The following is a 22414-nucleotide window of genomic DNA, read 5'->3' as shown; positions in this document are numbered from 1 at the left end:
AATAAACAAAAACAACCCATCAAGATTAACAAAAACATATATAAATTTTTTTAAAAAAAAACACTAAAAACAAATAAGCAATATTAAAAAAATATTACAATGCGATACACAACAAAACATAATAAGAAACACCACAAAAAAAAAACAAAAGAAAAAAAACAACTAACAAAGATAAAAATACCAAAAAAAAAAGGACCTTTATAGATGAAGCATGAATAATTCTTCCACCAAAAAAATACATTAAAAAAATAAACAAAAACAACCCATCAAGTTTAACAAAAACATATATAAATTTTTTAAAAAAAATACTAAAAACATATAAGCAATATTAAAAAAATATTACAATACCATACACAACAAAACATAATAAGAAAATATTTATACAAATAGTTATACAAATCTAAATATAAAAAGTTGAATCATTAATATATCTATTATAATTTAATTAAGAATTTCTATGAAATTTTGTAAATATGTTTTCAAATATGTGCATTTTTAAAATTGTATTTTTTTGCACATTTTTTATAATTATTTAAAAAAATATATACATTTATGTAAAATGTCCTAAAAAAAATAGGCTTTTATAAAAGCCGGCGGGACAGACCGCCAAATGTACAACTTTAATAATGTTTAACAAAACAACTAATAGAAGTTTTTGAAAAGTATGAAGTGAAATAATAGGTTGTGTAATTATATTTTAGTACAATCACAAGTATTTATCTATTTTTTTTTTTTGACAAAAGTATTTATCTAATTTTAAACAAGAGCAATTCTAAGTTTTAACTAACAATATAATATATTTATTTTTTTTTTAAAAAAAAAAACTAATAACATAATTAATAAATATATTATACTAATTTACAGCAAAAGCTAATAAAAGAAAGAGTGAAATTAAATCATTAAAATATTCTTTTTGCACTAGAAATTTATTATTAATTAGTTGCCAAAGAGAACCAATTACATTAGGGATTTTTTCTATAATAAACTGCAAATGGAAAAAATTTACATTTATGACCTACATAGAGAAAATAAACAAAAATAGAAACTAAAAGTTGTTATTTACAAAAATACCTGCAAAAAAAAAAAAAAACAGAGGGAATCCTCCTTCTTCGTGATCCAGCTGTAGGACCCCAACAACCATTTTCAACCATTTTCATTTCAAAACTAGGAAAATCATATCTAAAAAAATGTAGATCTCAAAGAAAAACTACTCAGATCCCGAAAATCCAAATACAAAAAGGGAAAAAAAAATTATCCAACCTCCATTGTTGTACAAAAAAAAAAAAAAACTCAAAAATAACATTCAGTCAAAAGCCCAACGCGTTCAGAGGAGAAGAATCGAAGAGAAGGAGATCTGTAATCATTGAAACTCACCCATGATTGAATCAGAGAAATAATTGAAGGTAATACAATTTCTTCATGAACATCTTCTAATCTTTTATTCTACATAAATGAGAATTTGTTATTAATTGAGGAAAACTGGAATAAATTGAAATAATAATAAAATATTGGTGAATTTGAACAAAAAAACAACAACGGTTTGCATAAAACAAATATTAATGCATATAATTATATGCTACAGAGTTTTAATATGCAAACAGTTGTTTATAAGTTGTTTTCCAGTAAAATAATGGTTGTTTGGGATCTGCAAACGAGAAATGATGAATCTATTCTTATTAATTACTGAATGCTTTAAAATAGTTGTTTAATAGTTGATTTGACAGATTAAAATAGTCGTCCAGATCAAAATGTTATCTGCAAATGTTGTTGTTAGAAAGAGTTGTTTAGTAGTTGTTTTGCCAGATTGAAATAGTTGTTTGCAACTTCTGAAATTGAAACAAATAAATAATTTACATTATTTCAGGATACGGAACCATTACAAATTTTGGTACAGAGCAATGGGCATTGGGATGACAACAACTCAGCACGGGCGGATTTGCGGCAATGCGGAAACAACCGTGAACAACTTCCAAGCAACAACTATCTGTGCACACAATTGGATCAGTTCAAGACGATACATTTTTTCTAGGAACAGGGACCGTGACATCATAATCAACCATACAACAACCAGAAAACAACAAAGAAAAAACTACAGCAATAGATGAATATAAAAACAACTAAAAAATAACTCAATAACAACACAAAAATAACATCAACAAAAATACATAAAAGAAATACAAAAAGAATGACAGAATACATAAAACCGTCATGATAAACAAGTAAAACATTGACAAAAAAAAAAACAAAATAGTTACTGTAAAAACAAACTCAATAAAATGATAAATTTGTAGGAGGTTTCTTAGAAATTTTAGAAATTTTTTTAGCTGGGGAAGGTAACTTCGAACCCGACTTAGTGGTGGCCATTTATAGAAGAAGAGAAGACAATGTGGGAGGAACAACTTACATAGCTTATGGAAGATAATGGAGAGAGTGACATAGATGAGAGGTTGAAAAATCATGGGTTAGGGCTTTGGACGGTATGATCGTGGGTTGTGGTAATGAAGAACCAAGGAAAGAGAAACAGAAAATAAAAAAAAAAAAACAAAACAAAAAAAGAAAGGAGGAGTTATGGAAGTGGTGGAGTGTAAGAAGAGAGAAAACCATGACATAAGCATAGGGATAGGTATATTTGTAATTATGAAACTTTTGAAAATGTAAAATTGAAAAATAAAACTTGTATAAAAGTTTAAATAACCCAGCATTGACAAAAAAGTAAAAAAAGGATAAAAAAGGACACCAAGTGTAAAAATCTCATTACATTATTTGAACAGATTGAAAACAAGAAAACCTTGTAAAACACCTAAAAATGATTCTTTCCAATAATAATAAAAAAAAAGCCTAAAAATGAAATTATAATAATAGAGATTCTTTTAAAATATTTAAAAGATCATGAAAAATTATCTTTGTAAATGTGTATTATATAAAAAAATATATTATTTAAATGATATGGAAAAGATAAAAAATAGAAAAAGTAATGTATGGTATAATTTTTTTTAAGTAAGAGTCAAAAATATTTTTTTTATGACTCACTAATGTATTATACAAAATAAAGTAAAAATAATATTGAGAGTTCTCTTTACTATGCATATAATTTGATATGATATAATATATTGTTTGATTTCATTTTAGAAGAAAGAAATGAAAAAGAAATTTTACAAATATATAAGTGAAAATAAAGAGGAGTTGTTGATCAACAAAATAAATAAATAAAGAAAGAAGAGGACACATTTGGGAATTTAAGTATTGTTTGTTCTAAAAGAGGTCATCCTCAGACCTCAATCCACATTTTTTATACTATTATTTCCTTCCACTATATATATACACATATAAATAAAAGTAAGGATAGTTAATAAGAAAAGAAAAGGGTGAGATTAGAAAGAAAGAATGGGAAATAATAATAAATATTATTATTATTATGTAGTTATAAATGTTGTGTTTATTTTTGGAATTAATGTTGTAATTGGAAGAACTGTAGAGAATTCCAACACATCAACCATTTCCTCCGGTTCTCCTCTCAACCGGAATTCTTTTCCGAAGGCTTTTCTCTTCGGAACTGCTTCAGCTGCTTACCAGGTTTTTTCTTTTTTTTTTTTTTTTTTTATTATTATTATTATTTTATAATTTCCAAATAAGATAACATTTTAATTTATCTGATATTTTTTTGGGTTTTTTTTTTTTTTAATTTTAATAATAATAATAAAAGTATGAAGGTGGTGCTAAAGAAGGTGGTAGAGGACCAAGCATATGGGATATTTTCACCCAAACATACCCACGTACGCCCCTTTCTCTATCCATCTCTACAATTTTATTTTATTAGTTCTTTCTTCAAGGTCTTCAAATAAAAATAAATAAATAAATAAAATTCTATTTGTATTATTTTTCTTTTCATTTACATAAATTTTACAATACATTTTTTTTTAAATAAATGCATTGATGCACCTTTATTTATTTCAGTATCTAAAAAATTACTTAACTTATTTTTTTATAGTTGTTATAGTTATTTAAAAATTTTGAAAAATTTAAAAAAATTTAACACGTCAAAAACAGTATTTAAAGAGTCTATTGCACGTGTGATTTTTTTATTTTATACGCGTGTGAAGTAAACAGTTTAAACATTGATTTCTATATTGTATATTATTTTAAATTTTTCAAAATTTTGTAAAATATTTTAAATAATATAATGTACACGATTATAAAAAATTTAAACTAAATATTTTTTATAAATACCAAAATAGTTAAATATTGCATCCACCTATTTTGACCAGGTGTGTTGTAGAAGTACTATAATGACCCTAATATTCACGTGATAATGTGGTCCATTATTCAAAATGGTTACTTTTCCGTGACGTGGCACACATGCATTGTTGATGTTACTTCATCTTTCTTTCTACTTCTCAAATCACAAGCATTGGAATAGAACATATTGATACACTTTAAAATTATATTAAATTATATAAATAAGATATTTAATTGTACTAAAGTACTAATAGTAATATTAATAATTCGTTCAAAAAAAAAAAAAATAGTAATATTAATAAGAGGTATAGATATAGAATGCCTTTTATTATTAAATTCAAATCTAATATTTAAATGTATACAATGATGATATAACACTTATTTAAAGGAAAATTTACAAAAATACTAGAATTTGGGTTAACTTTTACAAAAATACTGTCACACGGAATTTTTTTCAAAAATATTGTGTTTTTATAAAACACCAGTAAAACACAAAGCAGTTTAACTCAAAACAACAGTAGAACACTAGTAAAACACTAGTAGAACACCAGTGAAACTTAACACAGTATACTGCAGTATGAAACTTATAAAAAACACAGTAAAAAAGTAATAAATACCGCCTGGCAGTATTTTTGTAAAAAAATAGCAAAAGTTAGTATACCATGTAAATTTCCCTATTTAAATTGTTTAAGTATCATTGATATACAGATGCTACTTAGACATGGGCTAAGACTGACTAAATCTGAAATTAGCACCCACCAACTCTAGGACCAGAAAAAAAAATAGGTTAATTAGAATTTTTACTCCTTAAACTTTAATATATACTGTCTTAAATTTTTTGGACCGTTAAAAATTTCCCATAAACTATTGAGATTATCGAATTTAAAAAACTTTTGTCTAATTTCATTCAATTATACTAATTTAGTGATTGTTTATATACCAAATCATGCTTTCCAGACTTAATGTTACCAAATCACGCATCTCAAATTTTGACATGTGCCAAATTATACCCCTGAACTTTCATCAATGTTATTCTTTACTAAAATTGGACAAAAGTCCTTAAATCCAACAATCTCAATAGTTCAGGAGGATTTTTAACGATCAGAAAAGTTCATGGAACATGATTTGGTACATGGCAAAATTCGGAAGGCAAAAATCCTAAAAAAAAAAATATTCTTATTTTGAAAATATACATATATTTTTAATAATTTTCAAAAATATCATAATATTTTAACATTTCTCATATATGTTTATACAATAATGCCTTTTAGCATTAGTTACTAATACTAGCACAAAATTATATCTTAAGATTATCATGTTGAATATGTAAGACTCACTAATAATAATAAAAAACTCTAACCTTTCTCATTTATCAAATACTAATATTATTATTGTTAATCAATTCAATTTGGTGTATTGAATTGCATTTAGAGAAAATTGATGACAAAAGCAGTGGCATGAGAGCCGTAGATTCATATCATCGTTACAAGGTATTATTAATATTTTTTATTATTTTCTTTTTTAATATTTTTAGAATTTCAACTAATTAATGTAATTAGTTTCAATTACTCTAATTAAAAATATATTTATTAAATTAATTACTTTGCACTAAATTTTGAATGAGACAGGAAGATATTGGTATTATGAAGGATATTGGATTTGATGCATACAGATTTTCCATCTCTTGGTCTAGGGTTTTACCAAGTAAGACATTAATAATTAATATATATGAATTTAATTACTTATGTATAATATCTTTATATATTAAAAGTGCCTATCTAACGACATTTCTTGGTTTAACATTCTTGGTTTAACAGAATATACTTAAAAATAAAAGAATATTCTGTTAAATTTAACGATTAGGTTTGATCTCCCGTTAAAAAATAAACACAATAATTAAACCCAAAAAATTAAACAATCTTTTAAATAAACAATCTTTTAAATATTAATAATCTCTTTTTAAATTAAAAAAATCATCTTAGCCACATATCTCTCTAACAAACCTATCTTGGGAGAATATTAATAATTTTTTTATTTATTTTTTAAAAAAGAAAAATATAGATAAAGTATTTAGAAAAGATAATATAAAAGAAGATTGATTGTGTTGGCTTAGAGATTTTTGGGCTTGGGCTTAAAAAAATAATAATAATAAAAAATAAAATGGGCTGTAATTAGTATTCACCTTATATGTTTGTGCTTATTTTTAGTTTTATTTTTAATTTTACCACCAAGAGGAGAAAGTTGAAAAATATTAGAATATGAAAATATTATTGGTGCTTATTAGTAATTTGCAAAGAATGTGAAAGTCTATAAATATATAGTTGTGTAGCTATTATTAGATATGAAATGAGATAATAGAACTTTTTTCAATTAGAAGAATAATGTACATTTTACTATTAATAACATACATTATTATAACACAACTATATTTTACTTACTAAATATACTGACACATATTTTATTTTTATAAAACAAATCGTTCAAATAATTATACTATTTTAATTATTAATTCAAATAAAAAATTAAAATATTAAATAAAACTAACACTACGTAGCTTGACACGTAACAATCACCTAGTATATATATATATATATTTACTTTACATAAGTAAAAGTTTGGATTATAAATATTTGTTTTCGTTAAAATTGTTAAAACAGATGGAACATTAAAGGGAGGAGTGAACAAAGTTGGGATTAAGTATTACAATGATCTTATTAACCAAGTCATCTCCAAAGGTTAATTATTAATTTGAATTAATTAATTTAATTCTTTTACTCTTATTTCTCAAATTACTATATATTGAATTAATCATCATTAATTAATCAAAATAAAGTTTAATAAAATTCAGGATTGCAACCATTTGTGACTTTATTTCATTGGGACCTTCCCCAAGGACTAGAAGATGCATATGGAGGTTTTTTGAGCCATAAAATTGTGTAAGCTTTCTCAACAAAATCATATCATAAAATATTGAAAAAAATATATATAGAAGTATTTTCAAGAATTAATTATATTATTAATTTTAAATATTATGTTATCATAATTTTTGAATAAAGATGTAACGACTAAAATTTATGTACAACGATGATTTTAAAGACTATTCAGACTTATGTTTTAAAGAGTTTGGCGATAGAGTGAAGAATTGGATTACACTAAACGAGCCATTTTCTTTCACAACTCACGGGTATGATTCTGGGACTTTTGCGCCGGGAAGATGTTCGCCGTTGTACGTTGCTAACAACTGCAGCGGTGGCGACTCGAGCACAGAGCCTTACTTGGTTGCCCACAATCAACTTCTTGCTCATGCAGCTGCAGTTAACCTTTATCGAACCAAATACAAAGTACAAATATTTATTAAGAAATAATTCAAATAATTATTTATTTATTATCAAATAATATATTTTATTAATTAATTTTATAATTTTATAGTCTCAAAAGGGTAAAATTGGAATTTCACTTAATGGTGCATGGATGGTGCCCATTAACAATTCTTTAGCAAATAAAGAAGCTGCTGAACGTGCTCTTTCCTTCACCTTTGGTTGGTAAGTAATTCTTTTAATTAAAACATGTTTTTGTGATTTATATATAAATAAGCACTTTTAAAATAGACATATAAATAAATAACAATTATATATATGTATATTGATGTTATTATATGTAGGTTTATGGAGCCACTAAAATCAGGAAATTACCCAAGTGTAATGGTAAAATATGTGAAAGAAAGACTTCCAAAATTCACAAAAGAAGAATCTTCAATGGTGAAAGGATCTTATGATTTCATTGGATTGAACTATTATAGTGCCAAGTATGCTCAAAATGCTACTTGCTCTCCTAATCAATTGGGTCTCAGATTTTCTACTGATTCTTGTGTTGATCTTACTTGTAAGTTTCCTCGAATAATAATAATTTGCATATAAATTTAGCGCACTGCATACACTTACTTAATCATTTTTATTTAAGATAGGTCTCACTTATCAAAAGTAACTTTATCACTTAAGTACGTATATATCAGATTTTTTCTTTATTATTATTATTGTTTGATAATTCTTACTTACAAAAAGTAATTGGCTCATTTCAGTTGTGAGAAATAACATTCCAATTGGTCCAATGGTAATAATTTTGACTTATTTATTATATTTATTATTATTGTTTGCTAAAATAATTATTTAATTATGTTTTAATAAAGTGTTTGAATGATTTTGCAGGCTGCCTCACCTTGGCTATATTCATATCCAAAAGGAATGGAGAACATTGTAATGTACACAGTGAAGAAACTCAACAACCCTGTTATTTATATAACAGAAAACGGTAAATAATAAATAATAATAATAATGTTTTTTTTTTTTCATTATTGGGAGTAGCTAAAATAATTTTGAAGAAGTATTATTATTATTATTAAATAATGTGATTTATTATATTGTAGGATATTCAGAACTTAACACTGGAAAATTTTCCAAGCATGACAACAACAGAATCAAATATTTTGTGGATCATCTTTCATCCCTTCAAAGGGCCATAAAGTGAGTAATATTTATCCACTCAATAAGTGCAGTTTTATCAACTAAGCATTACTAATAATATATAAAAAAAATCACTATAAGAGAATTGCTAAAGGAGATTATTGTGATGCCTAATACTATTAAAATGCGTCATATTGATATTGATGTAAATAAATATCGCTAACCACACTACCTTTTTAGTGGTGTTAGACACAGTTGGCACATAATCACAATGGCCTTTCACTTAGTTACGATCCCCGATCACCAGGCTTCGAAACCTATTTTTAATTGAAAGACCGAAACAAAAAAGTTTTAAAAGTGTAGCTGATGAATTGAATGACATTATTGTGTTTGTAATGAATGTGTAGGAGAGGAGCTAATGTGAAGGGGTATTTTGCATGGTCATTGTTGGACAACTTTGAATGGGCTGATGGCTACACCATTCGATTTGGCATTGTCTATGTCGACTACAACCATGGTTTGACTAGACGCCTTAAAGACTCTGCTACCTGGTTCAAACAACTTCTTCACTAATGGGTAGAGAAATTTTTGATTAAAAGGGTAAAAAATCTTTCGATTTAGCCTAATCAATCCAATCCGATCGACTGTCTTAGTTACCAAGTTACAAGAGCATGTTTGTTCGTGTCATATTTCATTCAAATTCGAATATAGATAGTGTTGCTCCAGCTCAAACCACGATTATGAATTTTGTTGTGTCGAACCAAGATTATTAGTCTTGATGATCGGACTCTTGTGCATTTACAAATCATGTCGTGTCGTGTCTCAACCCGGATTGTGACATCCATGTTAGCTCATAAAGGCTTGTCTAATTTTTTAACATCTAAAAAAAATAACATTATGACCATATTTCAAAAAGAAGAAAAAAAGATAATAACATTATCACCAATAACCACAACAATCATTTACACCAATAGAGGGGAAAATAATTATGTTACAAAGGGATCGAAAACCCGCCTTTCTTTTACATTTTTCGGTCTTCATAGATGGAAAACATAATTAATGGTTTGATAGAACTCATGAGAAGGAACAAACGGAACAAAATAAAAAGCAAGTTGTGAATCGAAAAAATCAAAACCGGTTTATTCATTTGATGATTCCCGGTCTATTAGCTCTAACTTTAGACCTAGTGTGGTGTACCTTCTTTGGTACATCTGTTGTTAATGCATACATCTTTACAGCAAACAGCTCCTCGGGTAACCCCTTCTGATCCTGATCAATCAACATAAAAATAAAAAGGCGAGAAATAGGATGGTATAAAAATAAAATTGAACCGGCGAAAATGTAGACAAATAAAATTGAAACAGATTCAGTAGTTTAGGAAGGCATATGTAACCTTTAATTTGTAAAGATGCAGCCCACATTGATGAAAGAGCTCCTTAAAGTATGAATCAGACCTAGTAATGCTTCGATCATCATTGTCCAAGACAAATCCTACAAACCGAAAAAAAAAAAGTGTTTAAGATAAAAGGAAGAGCAATGGCACCAGTGTGAATGCACTCTTCTGTTAGACCCTCACGTCTTCTACGAGGCTAGCAAAATAATTGTTGTTCGAAGGACATGCCTCGACACTAGAATTGAAAGTCGAGTACAGATTCCAGAAATAGCTTACGTTGTTGGGAAATATTGTAAGCTTTTAGTGCATGAAAAATAGTCACATTAGATACAAGTAACGAACTTTTGTTAAGATATCAAAAGAAGAATTAAGAATGAAACAACAATTTATGTGGTAACTTCTTTAGATTGAATCAAAACCATTCAAAACATAAGTAGCGAACATTTGAATTCGAATTATAGAGCCATCGATAATGATGGGGGATGACCCGTTTCCAAATAAAGATTTGATCAAGGAGGAACCTCATTCATGGTTGTGTTATGAATAAAGAGGCTTTTACAATAATTCAGACGAAACTGAAAAGTTCATAAAAACCGATGAACCAAAACCGACCAGACCGTAATCGAATTTTTGGTTCCACGTCATCACCGAATTTGGGAGTCGGTTTCGGTTTTGGTTTTTTTGACATGGCGGTTGGTTTCGGTTTTTAAAATAAAAAAATGGTTAAACTAAAAAACTGCCAAAACCGCCAAAAACCGTCAAAAATCGTACGGTCAATTTATACGGTTATAATTTCTAAACAGTCGGTTACGGTTTTCATAAAATAAAAACCGTAACTGACCGGTCGATTATAAAATTGTAAAAACCGATCATAACCGACCGATTTTCACTCCTTGAAATTCTAATATTGTGTCGGTGCTTGGGAGAGTAAAACTTAGCAGAAGAAACAATGTTTTGAAGATTGTGCATAGAACCTCGAGGACCAAGGAAATATAAGAAACACCATTGTACTCCAAACTAGAGGCTTCAATGCATTGCAGAGATAATAGGGAAAGACATAGAAGAAATTGATAATCCGATCAGATATCCTAAGAGCTCTTATTCATTTACACTATTCTACTAATCCCAGTGTCTATCAAGTTTGACAGAAGTGCTGGCTCGATTTATATTTATGTTTGACAATATACTATTACTTATATCCTATTTTCACTGTCCTTCAACACAAGTTTTTGTTTTCCAGATAAAATAATAGTAATTCATATAACAATAATAATAAGTAAATAAGAAAGAAAGAAAAAATAGTCATACCATTTCTTGCAATGTTCTCCTTCAAGACAAAAAACCCACCAGGTTTGAGACCAACCTAGAAGTAACATGGAAGTTAGTATACAGATGTGAAAAATGTATCATAAATAAGTTAAGTAATCCCTTAAACACTTGATCATTCATTTTTATGAGATAACAAGTGTTAATAAGATTCAGTTCCCTCATTTATCTCTTGTTTACATTTTAGAATTTTACCCGAACTAAACCAAAACCGAATCATGAAAACATTAGCACATGAGCTCATTGATAGACCATCAATGGTCAACATTCTAGTGTGTCATTTAAACAAGTATAATTTAAAAATCTGCAGTACCCATGAAAAAAGTGAGTGAATTCTAAAGCATGATTCAAGAGAGAAAAAAAAATGCTTTACCTTAGCTCTCTTGAAAAATGACACAAAGTCATCATCTGTTAAATGCCCAATGCACCACTGAACCCATATGACATCATATCTTCCTGCATCTGGAGTAAATTCCTAAAACCAAAGTTGAGAAATAGCAATTTGAGCCTTGAGGTGCAAAGGGAATAGAAATAGAATAGAAAAATCTAGTAAGTTCTGACCATTGTCCTGTTAGTTTGGATATTATTCATTCTTTTAGAATCGAGAATATGTGGCGTGAGCATAAGAAGATTGGTAAGTGTTTTTCTAATTGCTGGAATAATACTGCAGCATCAGGTGTGGAAGGATACAAACTCTTCTTCTTCTCTGTTTTTTTGGCACAAAAGGGTACAAGCTTACGAGTAAGCTCAAACACATGCGATTCCATAAGGAGGTGTTTCAGAACTTACTTCAGGAAAAGTGAAGGCTTATGGGGTGAATACAAGTGCTAGACTATACACCGAGAATAAGCTGCAGAGTTATTCATTGGAAGTTTTTAATCTCATGAAAACTTCTAGGAAGGGTTTATTTATGAAAAATAAAAACCGTGTGGAACCATAAACAAATGGCACGTTGCGAAATTCTGGTTATCATACACTTAGTATAGGAACAATTTGGCGACATTGAGAAAGAAGAAACACACAATTTGTGGCAAGTGCAATGCATAAGCTAGTTTAGAGCTTGGTTAAAGACATTTGAACTTCTTTAGATAAAGGTGCCACCGGAAGAACTAAAGATAGACAAAAGTCAGTGTACTGTGATAATAAAGTTGCCATAACCATTAGTATCTTACAGAATCATGTGCACCATAATTGATAAGCTAGTGAACAGCAGGATTTGTTTCATATACTTAGCCCAACTTGAGGGGAGTGTAAAATACCTTGAATTAGATTTGTCTAAACCAAGTTTGATTTTTATTTTTTATTATTTGATCAATTCAAATTTTATTTCTTTGAAAACTTAAGCTGGTAGATAAGGTTGTTGAGAAATATCCTAAAAAGGTTTTAAGTAAAATCCAGCTATAACTGATTATTACACTTGTTGGGTACTTAGAAATCAATAAACCAGTGTTTTATTTGTGAAATTGTTCGCAAATGATTTAATTTAGAAGTAACAAATCAACATTTTATAGACCTACCTAACTGCTTAATTTCATATATGTATGCTTCAAATGCTAATCTTATAATTAAACAATATTCATTTTTGATGCAAAATTTATTCAAATAAGATGGGTACTTTTTCTTATGGTAGTACACCCTAAATCAAGAAATGTAAGCTTAAGTTATTTATATACTTTAAATGAGAAAAGATTACCTGAAGAGGCACACAGAAAAAATTTGTGGCCTTGTTCATATCTGCGGTCATATGATTCTCGGGAGCCAAGCTTTCTCGGGCCTTCTCTAAGAAATGTGATACAGGCTCAAGAAGGTCAACCTAGTGTCCGAAAACATATTTGTGTTTAGTCAGTAGAGAAAATTATTGACATAAATTCAATGATGCAATTCCAGCAAAAGAAAAAAATGATGCAATTGCTTACAAAGAATAAAATAAAACATAATATTTAACTAAAGTTAACTGAACAGCAAATGTTTTCCATAATTTCTATTCCTTATACTATAACATATTGAATTTTTAGAAGATCAGTTCAGGACTCAAAAGGAAATGCTTAGGAAAATTTCCATATAGTTTTCGAAATAGAAAAACTTTCACGTAGTTATACCATTTTGAAACCTACCACTTGAAAACATATTCAACAGAGATAAAAAGGAAACCAAACGAGGCAAACAACTGAACCTACCTCATTGAAGTATCTTATTAAAAGATTTTTGGTGACTCTCCCAACTCCAGAGCCACAATCTGCAATAGTTTAATTTTGGTATTTGTAAGATATGAGCTGAGGAAAACAACCAAGTACACATACATTTGACTATGCCTAATACAAAAAGAAAAAAAATTATCCACAATGTGGTTATAGAAGAACAACACTGATTTTTACAAAGAAACAAATTTAATACACAATTGCATAAGCATCTAAGGAAGTTAACTTGGGCCACTTGGTTAATCTTTATAAGGGCTTTTACATTCTTAATTTGGGAACAAAAAGGAAGTTGGTAACTAAGTCTCTTCACAATGATCAACGTGATACACTAAACACATTACATTGTGTGAATATATTCTATGAATTAAAGCTCATTCTACAACAAGGGTGGCAACGTGGATCACGACACGCGAGTTTGACATGAACACAACACGAAAATTATTGCAAGTCGCGTTCATGTCAGTGTTTTGTCTATTTTTTGTGTCACAGATCATGTTCATGTTGAGCCATCTAAAATAAATTTAAGAACTCTATATGACACAATGACAATAAAAACATTAAGCTAGGTTGCAACACGCCAACACGACACGAAATTTATGCAATCCTGTTTGTTTTTATAAATTTTTAGTATAACGGGTCGTGTTCATGCTACCAGTTATTCAGTAAATTTAAGACCTCATTACAACACGAACAAGAAACAACAACACATGTTGCCACTGCTCCAAATATTTCCTGATCAAAGTTTCTTTCTTCACTAAACCATTGATAAATTTGAGAACAAACATTTTTAGTTTTCTGTTCACAGCTACATCAAATCAAGAAAATCTAGCTTGTACACCATTAGATCAGATATGCTTGTATTGTATGACAACTCAGCTTATAGAACAGAGAGAGAGAGAGAGAGTACCAAGAGCAACAAGATGACGTTGGTTAGTTGCAGCAGAAGAAGCAATGGAAAAACGCTCAGAAAAGAGTGAATTGAGAAAAGCCTCACTGCCCATAATGTCAGCATCATTAACATGCCCATATCCTCCTAACACCCCATTAACGGAGGCCTCCACACCCTTTAATTTTTCTCAGAAGCAAAACATCAAACACTTGAGCTGCATATAGTATATACACAAAACTACAAGGAAGAACATAAAAAATAAAAGAGAAGAAGACTCACTTCCCAATAGCCGACGCCTTGGCGATACCATTCAGTCTTTTTGGTGGAATCACCAACTTGATCGTTCCACATCTCATCGGCGTTCTTGAATTGGCGGCCGTGGGAATCTAAGCCGCCAAGCTCCATGGATATTGGAGCTCTTCTTCGAGTTGTGCTTTTTGTGACAGTGTTGAAAGAATTGAGTTGTTGTTGTTGTGGTATTAATATCATTGGCCAATAATATTTTAGCATAATTGCAAAAATTAATTAATTCATTATTATATTAAAAAATTGGTTTTGGAACAAATGTTAGAGTAGTTTAACATTTAAGAAAACAAAATAAATAAATATTATGGGATTTTAAGAGTTCTTAGGTTAAATATGGTACTTTTAAATTTGATCAATTTATATAATTTTTTTTAGGTCATTTCATGGTATTTGATATGTCATATATATGTAAATGAAGTTTTCAAATGTCATATTTAATGTTTTTATTTGTTTAAGTAGTTTTATTTGTCACTAATACCAAAAAAATTATCGGAGTTTGCTATTGGTGCTGGAAAAATTATCGGAGCAGTTGTCGGTGCTGAAAAAGTCGTTAGAGTTGTTGTTGACGCCGGAAAGTTCGTCGAAATTAGCATTGTCGCCAAAAAAATTACTGAAAAAATCAATAAGAAACTGGTTTCTTGATGATTTTTCTGGTGACAAGCCAATTCTGATGAATTTTCTGACACTAGCAGCTACTCCGACGACTTTTCCGGCACCGAAAACAAAGTTCGAAAAGGTCATCGAAATTGGCATAGCCGAAAAAATTACCAAGAAACTGGTTTCTTGATGAAAAAACCAGTTTCTTAGTGATTTTTCCGACGACAATGCTAAATCTGACGACTTTTCTGGCGTCGACAGCAACTCCGACGACTTTTCTGACACCGTCAGCTACTCCAGCGACTTTTTCTGTATCGATAGCAAACTCCAAAAAATTCTTCGAAATTGGCATTGTCGCTGGAAAAATACTAAGAAACTAATTTCTTGATAAGGAAACTAGTTTTTTAGTAATTTTTTCAATAATTTTTTCAGCGATAATGCCAATTTTGATGATTTTTCCGGCGTTGGTAGCAACTCCGACAATTTTTTCGACACCGACAGTAAACTCTAGTGCCTTTTTCGGCACTATTAACAATTCCGACGATCAATGTAGTTTCATTTATTTTTATTTTTTTTTAAAAAAAAAATATGAAGAAAATTTTAATAAAATTCAATCACATTTATTTTAAATACCATATATTTTTTGGGGTAATTCTCTTATTTTTTTTTTTCTATTTTTTATATAATTTATGGATGCAAAACTCATTAATCATAATCATATTCTCCCCCCCTAATTCTAAAAAAAAAAAACTTGTAATTAAACTTTTGGATCAACAAAACTTGGAATATACAAAAGTTGAAAAATGAACAAACAAAAACACATCATCATCGTCATCGTCATCATCATCATCATCAACTAAATAAGAAAAACACAATTTTCTTTCTTTCTTTCTTTCGAGTCTCGATCGGAAGAAAGAGAGAGGAGAATTGATAATGGTGTTGAACAGTAGAGTGGTGGCAAGAGTAGCAAATGTATCAGCAAATCTATGGCAATACATAGCTTGTAACCCAGAAAGACTCCCCAGTCACCAAGTCTTAGATATCCTCTTCTGCCTCCCTCTTCGCCACCTCCGCCGTCTAGCCCTTTCTCTCTTCTCTCCTCCCCATCATCGCCGCCACCATCTCTGACTCATCCATCTAATCTTAATTTTTCATCAAAAAAAATTACTTCTTTTTCTTTTCTGTAAAAATATATAAAATTTGTGGCTATAAATATATATAAAAAAGAAAATATTTACTTGGGTTGTAATATAAACACAAGGAGAGTTGTTATATATTGTAAAAATCTTTACTTGGGCACAAACAAAAAATGGGTATTCTTAAAGCTGTGGCTCTTATCAATGGAGGAGATAATACTACCACCATTAGAGGCTCTCTTCAATTCACCCAAGACTCCACCAATGGTTGAATTCATTCTTTTCTTTCTTTCTTTCTTTCATCATTTTCTATTGAGTCTCTTTTGTTTGTTTTTTTGATGATTTGATTGTTTTTTAATAGGGCTTACTCATGTGAAAGGAAGGATAACTGGGCTCAATCCTGGTCTTCATGGCTTCCATATTCACTCCCTTGGTGATACCACCAATGGTTGCAACTCCACAGGTACACTTCTCTTCTTTTCTTTCATTTCTTTGTTGATTTTTAAGCTCAATTTCTCAAGTCATGTACCAAATCATTAGCATGAACTTTTAAGACCGATAAAAATTCTCAGATTGTTGAATTTTAAGAATTTTGTTCAATTTAGGGACATGATTTGGTAGATTTCAAATTTTGGGAGCACGATTTACTACAATAACAATCACTGAATTGGTAAAATTGAATGAAATTAAACAAAAAATTCTTAAATCCAACAATTTTAATAATTCAGGGAAAATTTTAAATGGCTAAAAAAAATTTAGGGGCATGATTTGACACATATTAAAGTTTTTGTTAATGATTGTTGAATTGTGTGTATGGTAATTTGAAATCTTGATAGGACCCCATTTTAATCCATTGAAGAAAGATCATGGAGGTCCATTAGATAAGGAGCGTCATGCTGGGGATTTGGGTAACATTGTTGCAGGCCCAGATGGTATGTATGAAGAGTCTTATATTATTATAATTATAAGTATTATTATTATCTTTATGATTGAATTTTGTAGAGTGATGATAAGAATGTTCTATATTACTTTTTGTTTTTCAGGTGTTGCTGAGGTTTCAATAAAGGATTGGCAGGTATTATAAAATGAAATGTTTTACTTTGATTTTTACCTTGGCATTTTCTTTAAGATATGATTATTTGGTCTTTAACTTTTGTTTTGGTTCTTCAATTTCCAGATTCCACTCAGTGGACCTGATTCAATTCTTGGGAGGGCAGTTGTTGTTCATGCTGATCCTGATGATCTTGGTAAAGGTAATTCTCCTATTTATTGATAAAACTAAGCTGAATATTTATGGTGTTTTGCTTACATGTTTGATCCGAATTTCGGCTCTAAGTACAACACTTTAAACAGATGAAACTAGAATAGAACTTGATCAAACAGAGAATTACCTTTGATCTGTAAATCAAGCATCATATAAAATTTTGGACTTTCTGTATTGCCAAATGGTAGGAAGCTCTTAAGAAATATAATTTGCTCACAATATACACGAGAATTCCCGATCTTTTAGTCTGGACAGGAAGAAACGCTCGTTTTGTTGAACCTTTAGTTGCCACAAGTACTACACCACAGAGTAGCCTTTGCTTTTTCTTATAGTGCATCCTCTTTAGGTTTTGTGACGATAAGCTGAATGAAATTTTCAGCGTTAAACCGCCTGTTTTCTCCTCGTTTAACTTTATACGAAACGAAGATAATCAATCTTGAGGCTTGCTCATTAGTTGCTCCTATAAAAAGCTTTCACATGAGTTCATTAGTTAAGGAAGGAACAAAGCTTATGACTTAGAGTCTAGTGGGAACTTGCTCGGCATCAGCTAAAGAATATTACTAGTTGAATATGTATAAGGATTTGAATGTATAGAAGATAATACACATATACTAGGATTCTTCACTATAATTCACAGTTTGTGGTTTCAAACTCTAACTAATCCGGACTAAACCATTTAAGACCAAACCAAATAAACCAAATGAGTCCAATGTCAATTGTTTGGTCAATTCAGATCGTTTATAATTCTCTGGTTCGATCACGGTTTTATAATTCTTGCCCGTGGTTCAAACCAAACCAAATTGTCTAATTCTTAATATATACTTAATATGATTTTTTTATTAAATATTGATATTTAAGAACTATCTTAGGTACAATATTGATAGTTACCTTAATATTGTGTTAAGAATATTTATTTTTATTGTTATTTACGTTTTATAAGCTTTAAAGTAAAAATAATTCAGTAAAAAAATAATAAAAGATTTTTGAATTACAAACCACGATTTCAAATTAAACCAATTTGTTCTTAAGTGGATTGGTTTCGTTTGGTTTGAGCATTTAATTGGTCTGATTCCGTTTTGAATTTTATAAAACTTACATTACTGGTTTAGTTCGAAAAAAATGAAAATCTGGACCAAACCCAAACTATGAACACTCGTAACATATACCATGATTAAAGGTTTGGCCTTTTTTTTTTCTTTTTGCTCCTGAAATAATAAGAAGCTGCTTATCTATTATGAATGATTGCTCACATATGTGAATGTTCATCTATATGAAATCGATTTTCTAGTTTTGTGGCTAATTACAAATGCTAACTTATAGGTGGACATGAACTTAGCAAGTCAACTGGAAATGCCGGAGCAAGAATTGGATGCGGTATGTATCTTCGTTGTTCTCTTCGTGTTGGGTTGGAAGGTTTTTTATTTATTGTTTCTCTTGTTTATCATACATGATTAGTTTGTCATATCAGGGAATCTAAAATGAGTGTTAGAATCTTACAATATGGGAGGTCAGATTGAGACTGATATAATGTTTTCCTGGATTAATTGATTAATCATTGTATTGGTTTAAAGTACTAATAAAGTCTTGTTTCATTCCTGAACTTTCTCATATATTAAGAAGCCTTAGTTCTTCAAAATTGCTCTTTGTTTATAATTAAACCACTTTGGCAGAACTTACTTCCAAAAGGGTGCCCAAGTAGTTATAAAATACCAACAAATGGCATACTTAAGAGTCAATATGGGATCCTAACACTACCCACCTTTTAGAACGTACACAGCAACCCACTGGTTACCATTTCCTCGACTTCGGTCCTACTTGAGCGTGCATGACTCTAATACCATTAGTTACCCCCGAAAAATTAGCCCAAGAGAGGAGAGTGTCCAATTAGCTATAAACGACTACTAACCAATCCCATACTTAGTCAATGTAGATTCGAATACACCCGTTGTCGTGAAGTCCATTAAGTTAAAAGACGGAATAGTTGACTATCTTGAAACCTTCTAGCAAGTCTAAGGTCACCACCACTCTTAAGCTATGGTCATTAGAGATGAAAGAAATTTTGAAGATTTGAAAAGAAAATATACTTCCCTAATAGATATTTGATATGTAATTTCTTGATATTGGTTTGGTAGTAAGCACATTATTGTCATTATATATTAGAGAGTATTACTAGCTACCACTACAAGGTGGCGTCTTGCAATAATTTAGCGATATGACATTTTAGGTGGTGCTAGGCATACTGATATTGTTTTCTGACTGTATTTGTTTTTTCTTTTCCTTTGCAGGCATTATTGGACTTCAATCATCCGTTTAAGCCTTTCTTTTTTAGATAATATGTTGTATAGTTTGCATAATAAATTGCTTGAATGTATCTTGAACATAGTATAGGCTTGAATCTTTGTTGACCTTTTCTTATTCTGGGTGTTTAAGGTTACTAGAAAATGAGAGATAATGTTAATGGTTAAAACTCAAGATGTAGGCAAACAAAGACTGTTGATTTAGTTGATAATTAAGAGGTAATGAGTACACAATCTAAACAAATACAATAGTGAAATTGGTAATGAGTAATATAATGATACCTGCACTATGAAATTAGACCTAAATATTATACACAATGACATTAAAAAACAGTTGATCCCAGTATAGATCTAATTGATTTAGAAAAATTGACACATGGTTTTTATTATTTTGTGTTTGGTAAAGATATCATCATGTATAAACCCCAATTGCAAATAAAAATTAAGTAAATATTTCAAACACAAAAAAGTTTTTTTTTTGGGGGGATATTGGCGGTAGGGGTGTTTATAAAATACCTAATTTAATTTAATCTACGCGATCTAATTCAATTCAATTTGTAAAGTGTAGATATTCGTACTTATTTGATTGGATTGGAAAATCCAAAATTCGTACTTGTGGCGAATTGAATGTTGATAGGCATATAAAAGTAACCGATTTAATTTAATCTATATATATTTATATATTTTTTTAAAAAAAATTATATATACAATTAATATTTTAATGTAAAAAATAGTAATTTAAAATTTTAATATATATGATACAAATATATTTTAAAAATACCATTTTGGACCCTGTGTTTTGCAAAAGTTACAGATTGGACCCTGTGTTTTATTAAATGATAAAATGGACCCTGTATTTTTTAAAATAGTAAAAATAGGACCCTGAGCTTAATTTTTGACAACTTTTTTTTTTTTATACAACCAACTTGAAGACAATGCTTAATACGAACAGATACAAAAAATGTAAACAGTTTTGTCATAACACTTTTAGATCGGATTTTAATTTATTTTGACAAAAAATCAATTCAGGGTCCTATTTGTACTATTTTAAAAAATACAGGGTCTATTTTGTCATTTAACAAAACACAGGGTCCAATTGGTAACTTTCGCAAAACAGAGGGTCCAAAATAGTATTTAATATAGCAAATGTATATTTTATTATTATACGTAAGGAGAATATAATTTAAAATAAAATTAAATACTGTATATCTTTAAAATTGTTATTTGTTATTTTATTTATTTTATTTTGTTATTAGAGATATAAATAATAATAATTTATTTTATTTTGTTGTTAGTTATGTGAAAAAAAATTATTTTTAATTAAATATTAAATAATTCAATATTAAAAAGTAACCAATTTAAAATAACTGATCCAATTCGTACTAGATTGGATTGGATTTGAGTTATTGTGCAGATTGGATTGGATTCAAAATAAGAAATTCACACTTAGTGCGGATCAAATGCACCATGAACAAAATAGTGCGAATTAAATGCACTATGAGTAAAATAGTGCAAATTGAATTGGATGAACAACTCTATGATTAGTGTCACTTAATCACATAAATTGATTTTTTGGTGGTAAAACCCTCCAAACCTCACTTATGTTAGTTATTTAACCCTTCTATTCAAAAGACTATGTTAATTGCCACGGTGGACATATCACACATTGTCCACGAGTGTACAGTGACAAATTTTAGTGGGGGATATTAGCGGCAAAATTACTTACACTTTATGATTAGTGACATTTAACCACATAAATTGATTTTTTGGTAGTAAAACTCTCCAAACTTCACTTCTATTAGCTATTTACCCTTCCATCTAAAAAACTATGTGAAGTGCCATAGAAGACCTGCCACAGTGTACATAAGTATACACATAAAAAAAATTTAGTGGTCCACATAGTTTTAATTAATTAAATATTTTAAAAATAATTTAAAAATTATAAAAATAATTAAAATTAATTTTTTTCTTTTTTCTTTTTTCTTCTTATTCTCTTTCTTTTACATTTTTCTCTCTGTAATCCTAATTTCCACCCACACTCCCTCTCTCTTTCGTTCTCCTTCTCGTACAGCTCCGAAAAGTCAACTCTAGCCACCTTCAACCTAAACGAACCCTAAAAACGAATTCCCGACCTTACAAAACCACCGTTTAGCCTCCCTCTAAGCACCAAGACCCAACCCTTCTTTGAAGTTTTTCTTTCTTGCCTTGACCTCGCCGAATTTGATTCTCTCTCTCTCCCACAACTCTTCGTCGATACCACTACAGTTGGAAGGGTTCGCTAGGTTCGTTGGTTTGTCCCTAGGTTCATCGTT

At 29.5% G+C, this 22414-nt stretch overlaps 3 protein-coding genes across 6 annotated transcripts; 2 read left to right on the top strand and 1 right to left on the bottom strand.

Annotated features, from left to right (window-relative positions):
• The first annotated feature begins 3345 nt into the window (after positions 1-3345).
• Positions 3346-9991, top strand: LOC115722214 (beta-glucosidase 12-like). Of its 2 annotated transcripts, none has more exons than XM_061103523.1 (13): positions 3346-3573; positions 3704-3773; positions 5668-5726; positions 5865-5940; positions 6894-6971; positions 7085-7172; positions 7370-7577; positions 7666-7778; positions 7898-8118; positions 8315-8346; positions 8442-8544; positions 8660-8756; positions 9104-9991. In XM_061103523.1, exons 1-13 carry the CDS (start codon positions 3385-3387, stop codon positions 9267-9269), a joined length of 1500 nt encoding a protein of 499 aa, XP_060959506.1. In that variant the 5' UTR covers positions 3346-3384; the 3' UTR covers positions 9270-9991. The 2 variants fall into 2 exon arrangements, with proteins under 2 accessions (XP_060959506.1, XP_060959505.1); XM_061103522.1 differs by having other exon boundaries at positions 3348-3573; positions 7319-7577.
• LOC115722215 (alpha N-terminal protein methyltransferase 1) lies at positions 9603-15081 on the bottom strand. Its single transcript, XM_030651360.2, has 8 exons — positions 14782-15081; positions 14521-14677; positions 13593-13651; positions 13109-13228; positions 11789-11890; positions 11398-11452; positions 10090-10187; positions 9603-9965 (listed from the first exon to the last, which is right to left on the bottom strand). The coding sequence occupies exons 1-8, from the start codon at positions 15010-15012 to the stop codon at positions 9840-9842; spliced, it is 948 nt and encodes a 315-aa protein (XP_030507220.2). The 5' UTR covers positions 15013-15081; the 3' UTR covers positions 9603-9839.
• Positions 15082-15806: 725 nt separating this feature from the next.
• On the top strand, positions 15807-20346 carry LOC115723235 (superoxide dismutase [Cu-Zn] 2). Of its 3 annotated transcripts, XM_030652667.2 has the most exons (7): positions 15807-16808; positions 16903-17004; positions 17378-17473; positions 17585-17616; positions 17719-17794; positions 19126-19179; positions 20091-20346. In XM_030652667.2, the coding sequence occupies exons 1-7, from the start codon at positions 16715-16717 to the stop codon at positions 20117-20119; spliced, it is 483 nt and encodes a 160-aa protein (XP_030508527.1). In that variant the 5' UTR covers positions 15807-16714; the 3' UTR covers positions 20120-20346. The 3 variants fall into 3 exon arrangements, with proteins under 3 accessions (XP_030508527.1, XP_060959507.1, XP_060959508.1); XM_061103524.1 differs by having other exon boundaries at positions 17378-17616; XM_061103525.1 differs by lacking the exon at positions 20091-20346 and having other exon boundaries at positions 19126-19401.
• Positions 20347-22414: the final 2068 nt, after the last annotated feature.

This window comes from Cannabis sativa, chromosome 9 (genome assembly GCF_029168945.1).
Source record: "Cannabis sativa cultivar Pink pepper isolate KNU-18-1 chromosome 9, ASM2916894v1, whole genome shotgun sequence".
In the NCBI taxonomy this organism is placed as follows: Eukaryota; Viridiplantae; Streptophyta; class Magnoliopsida; order Rosales; family Cannabaceae; genus Cannabis; species Cannabis sativa.
The sequence above is the reverse complement of the archived record's forward strand: the minus strand, read 5'-3'. Positions and strand labels throughout refer to the sequence as shown.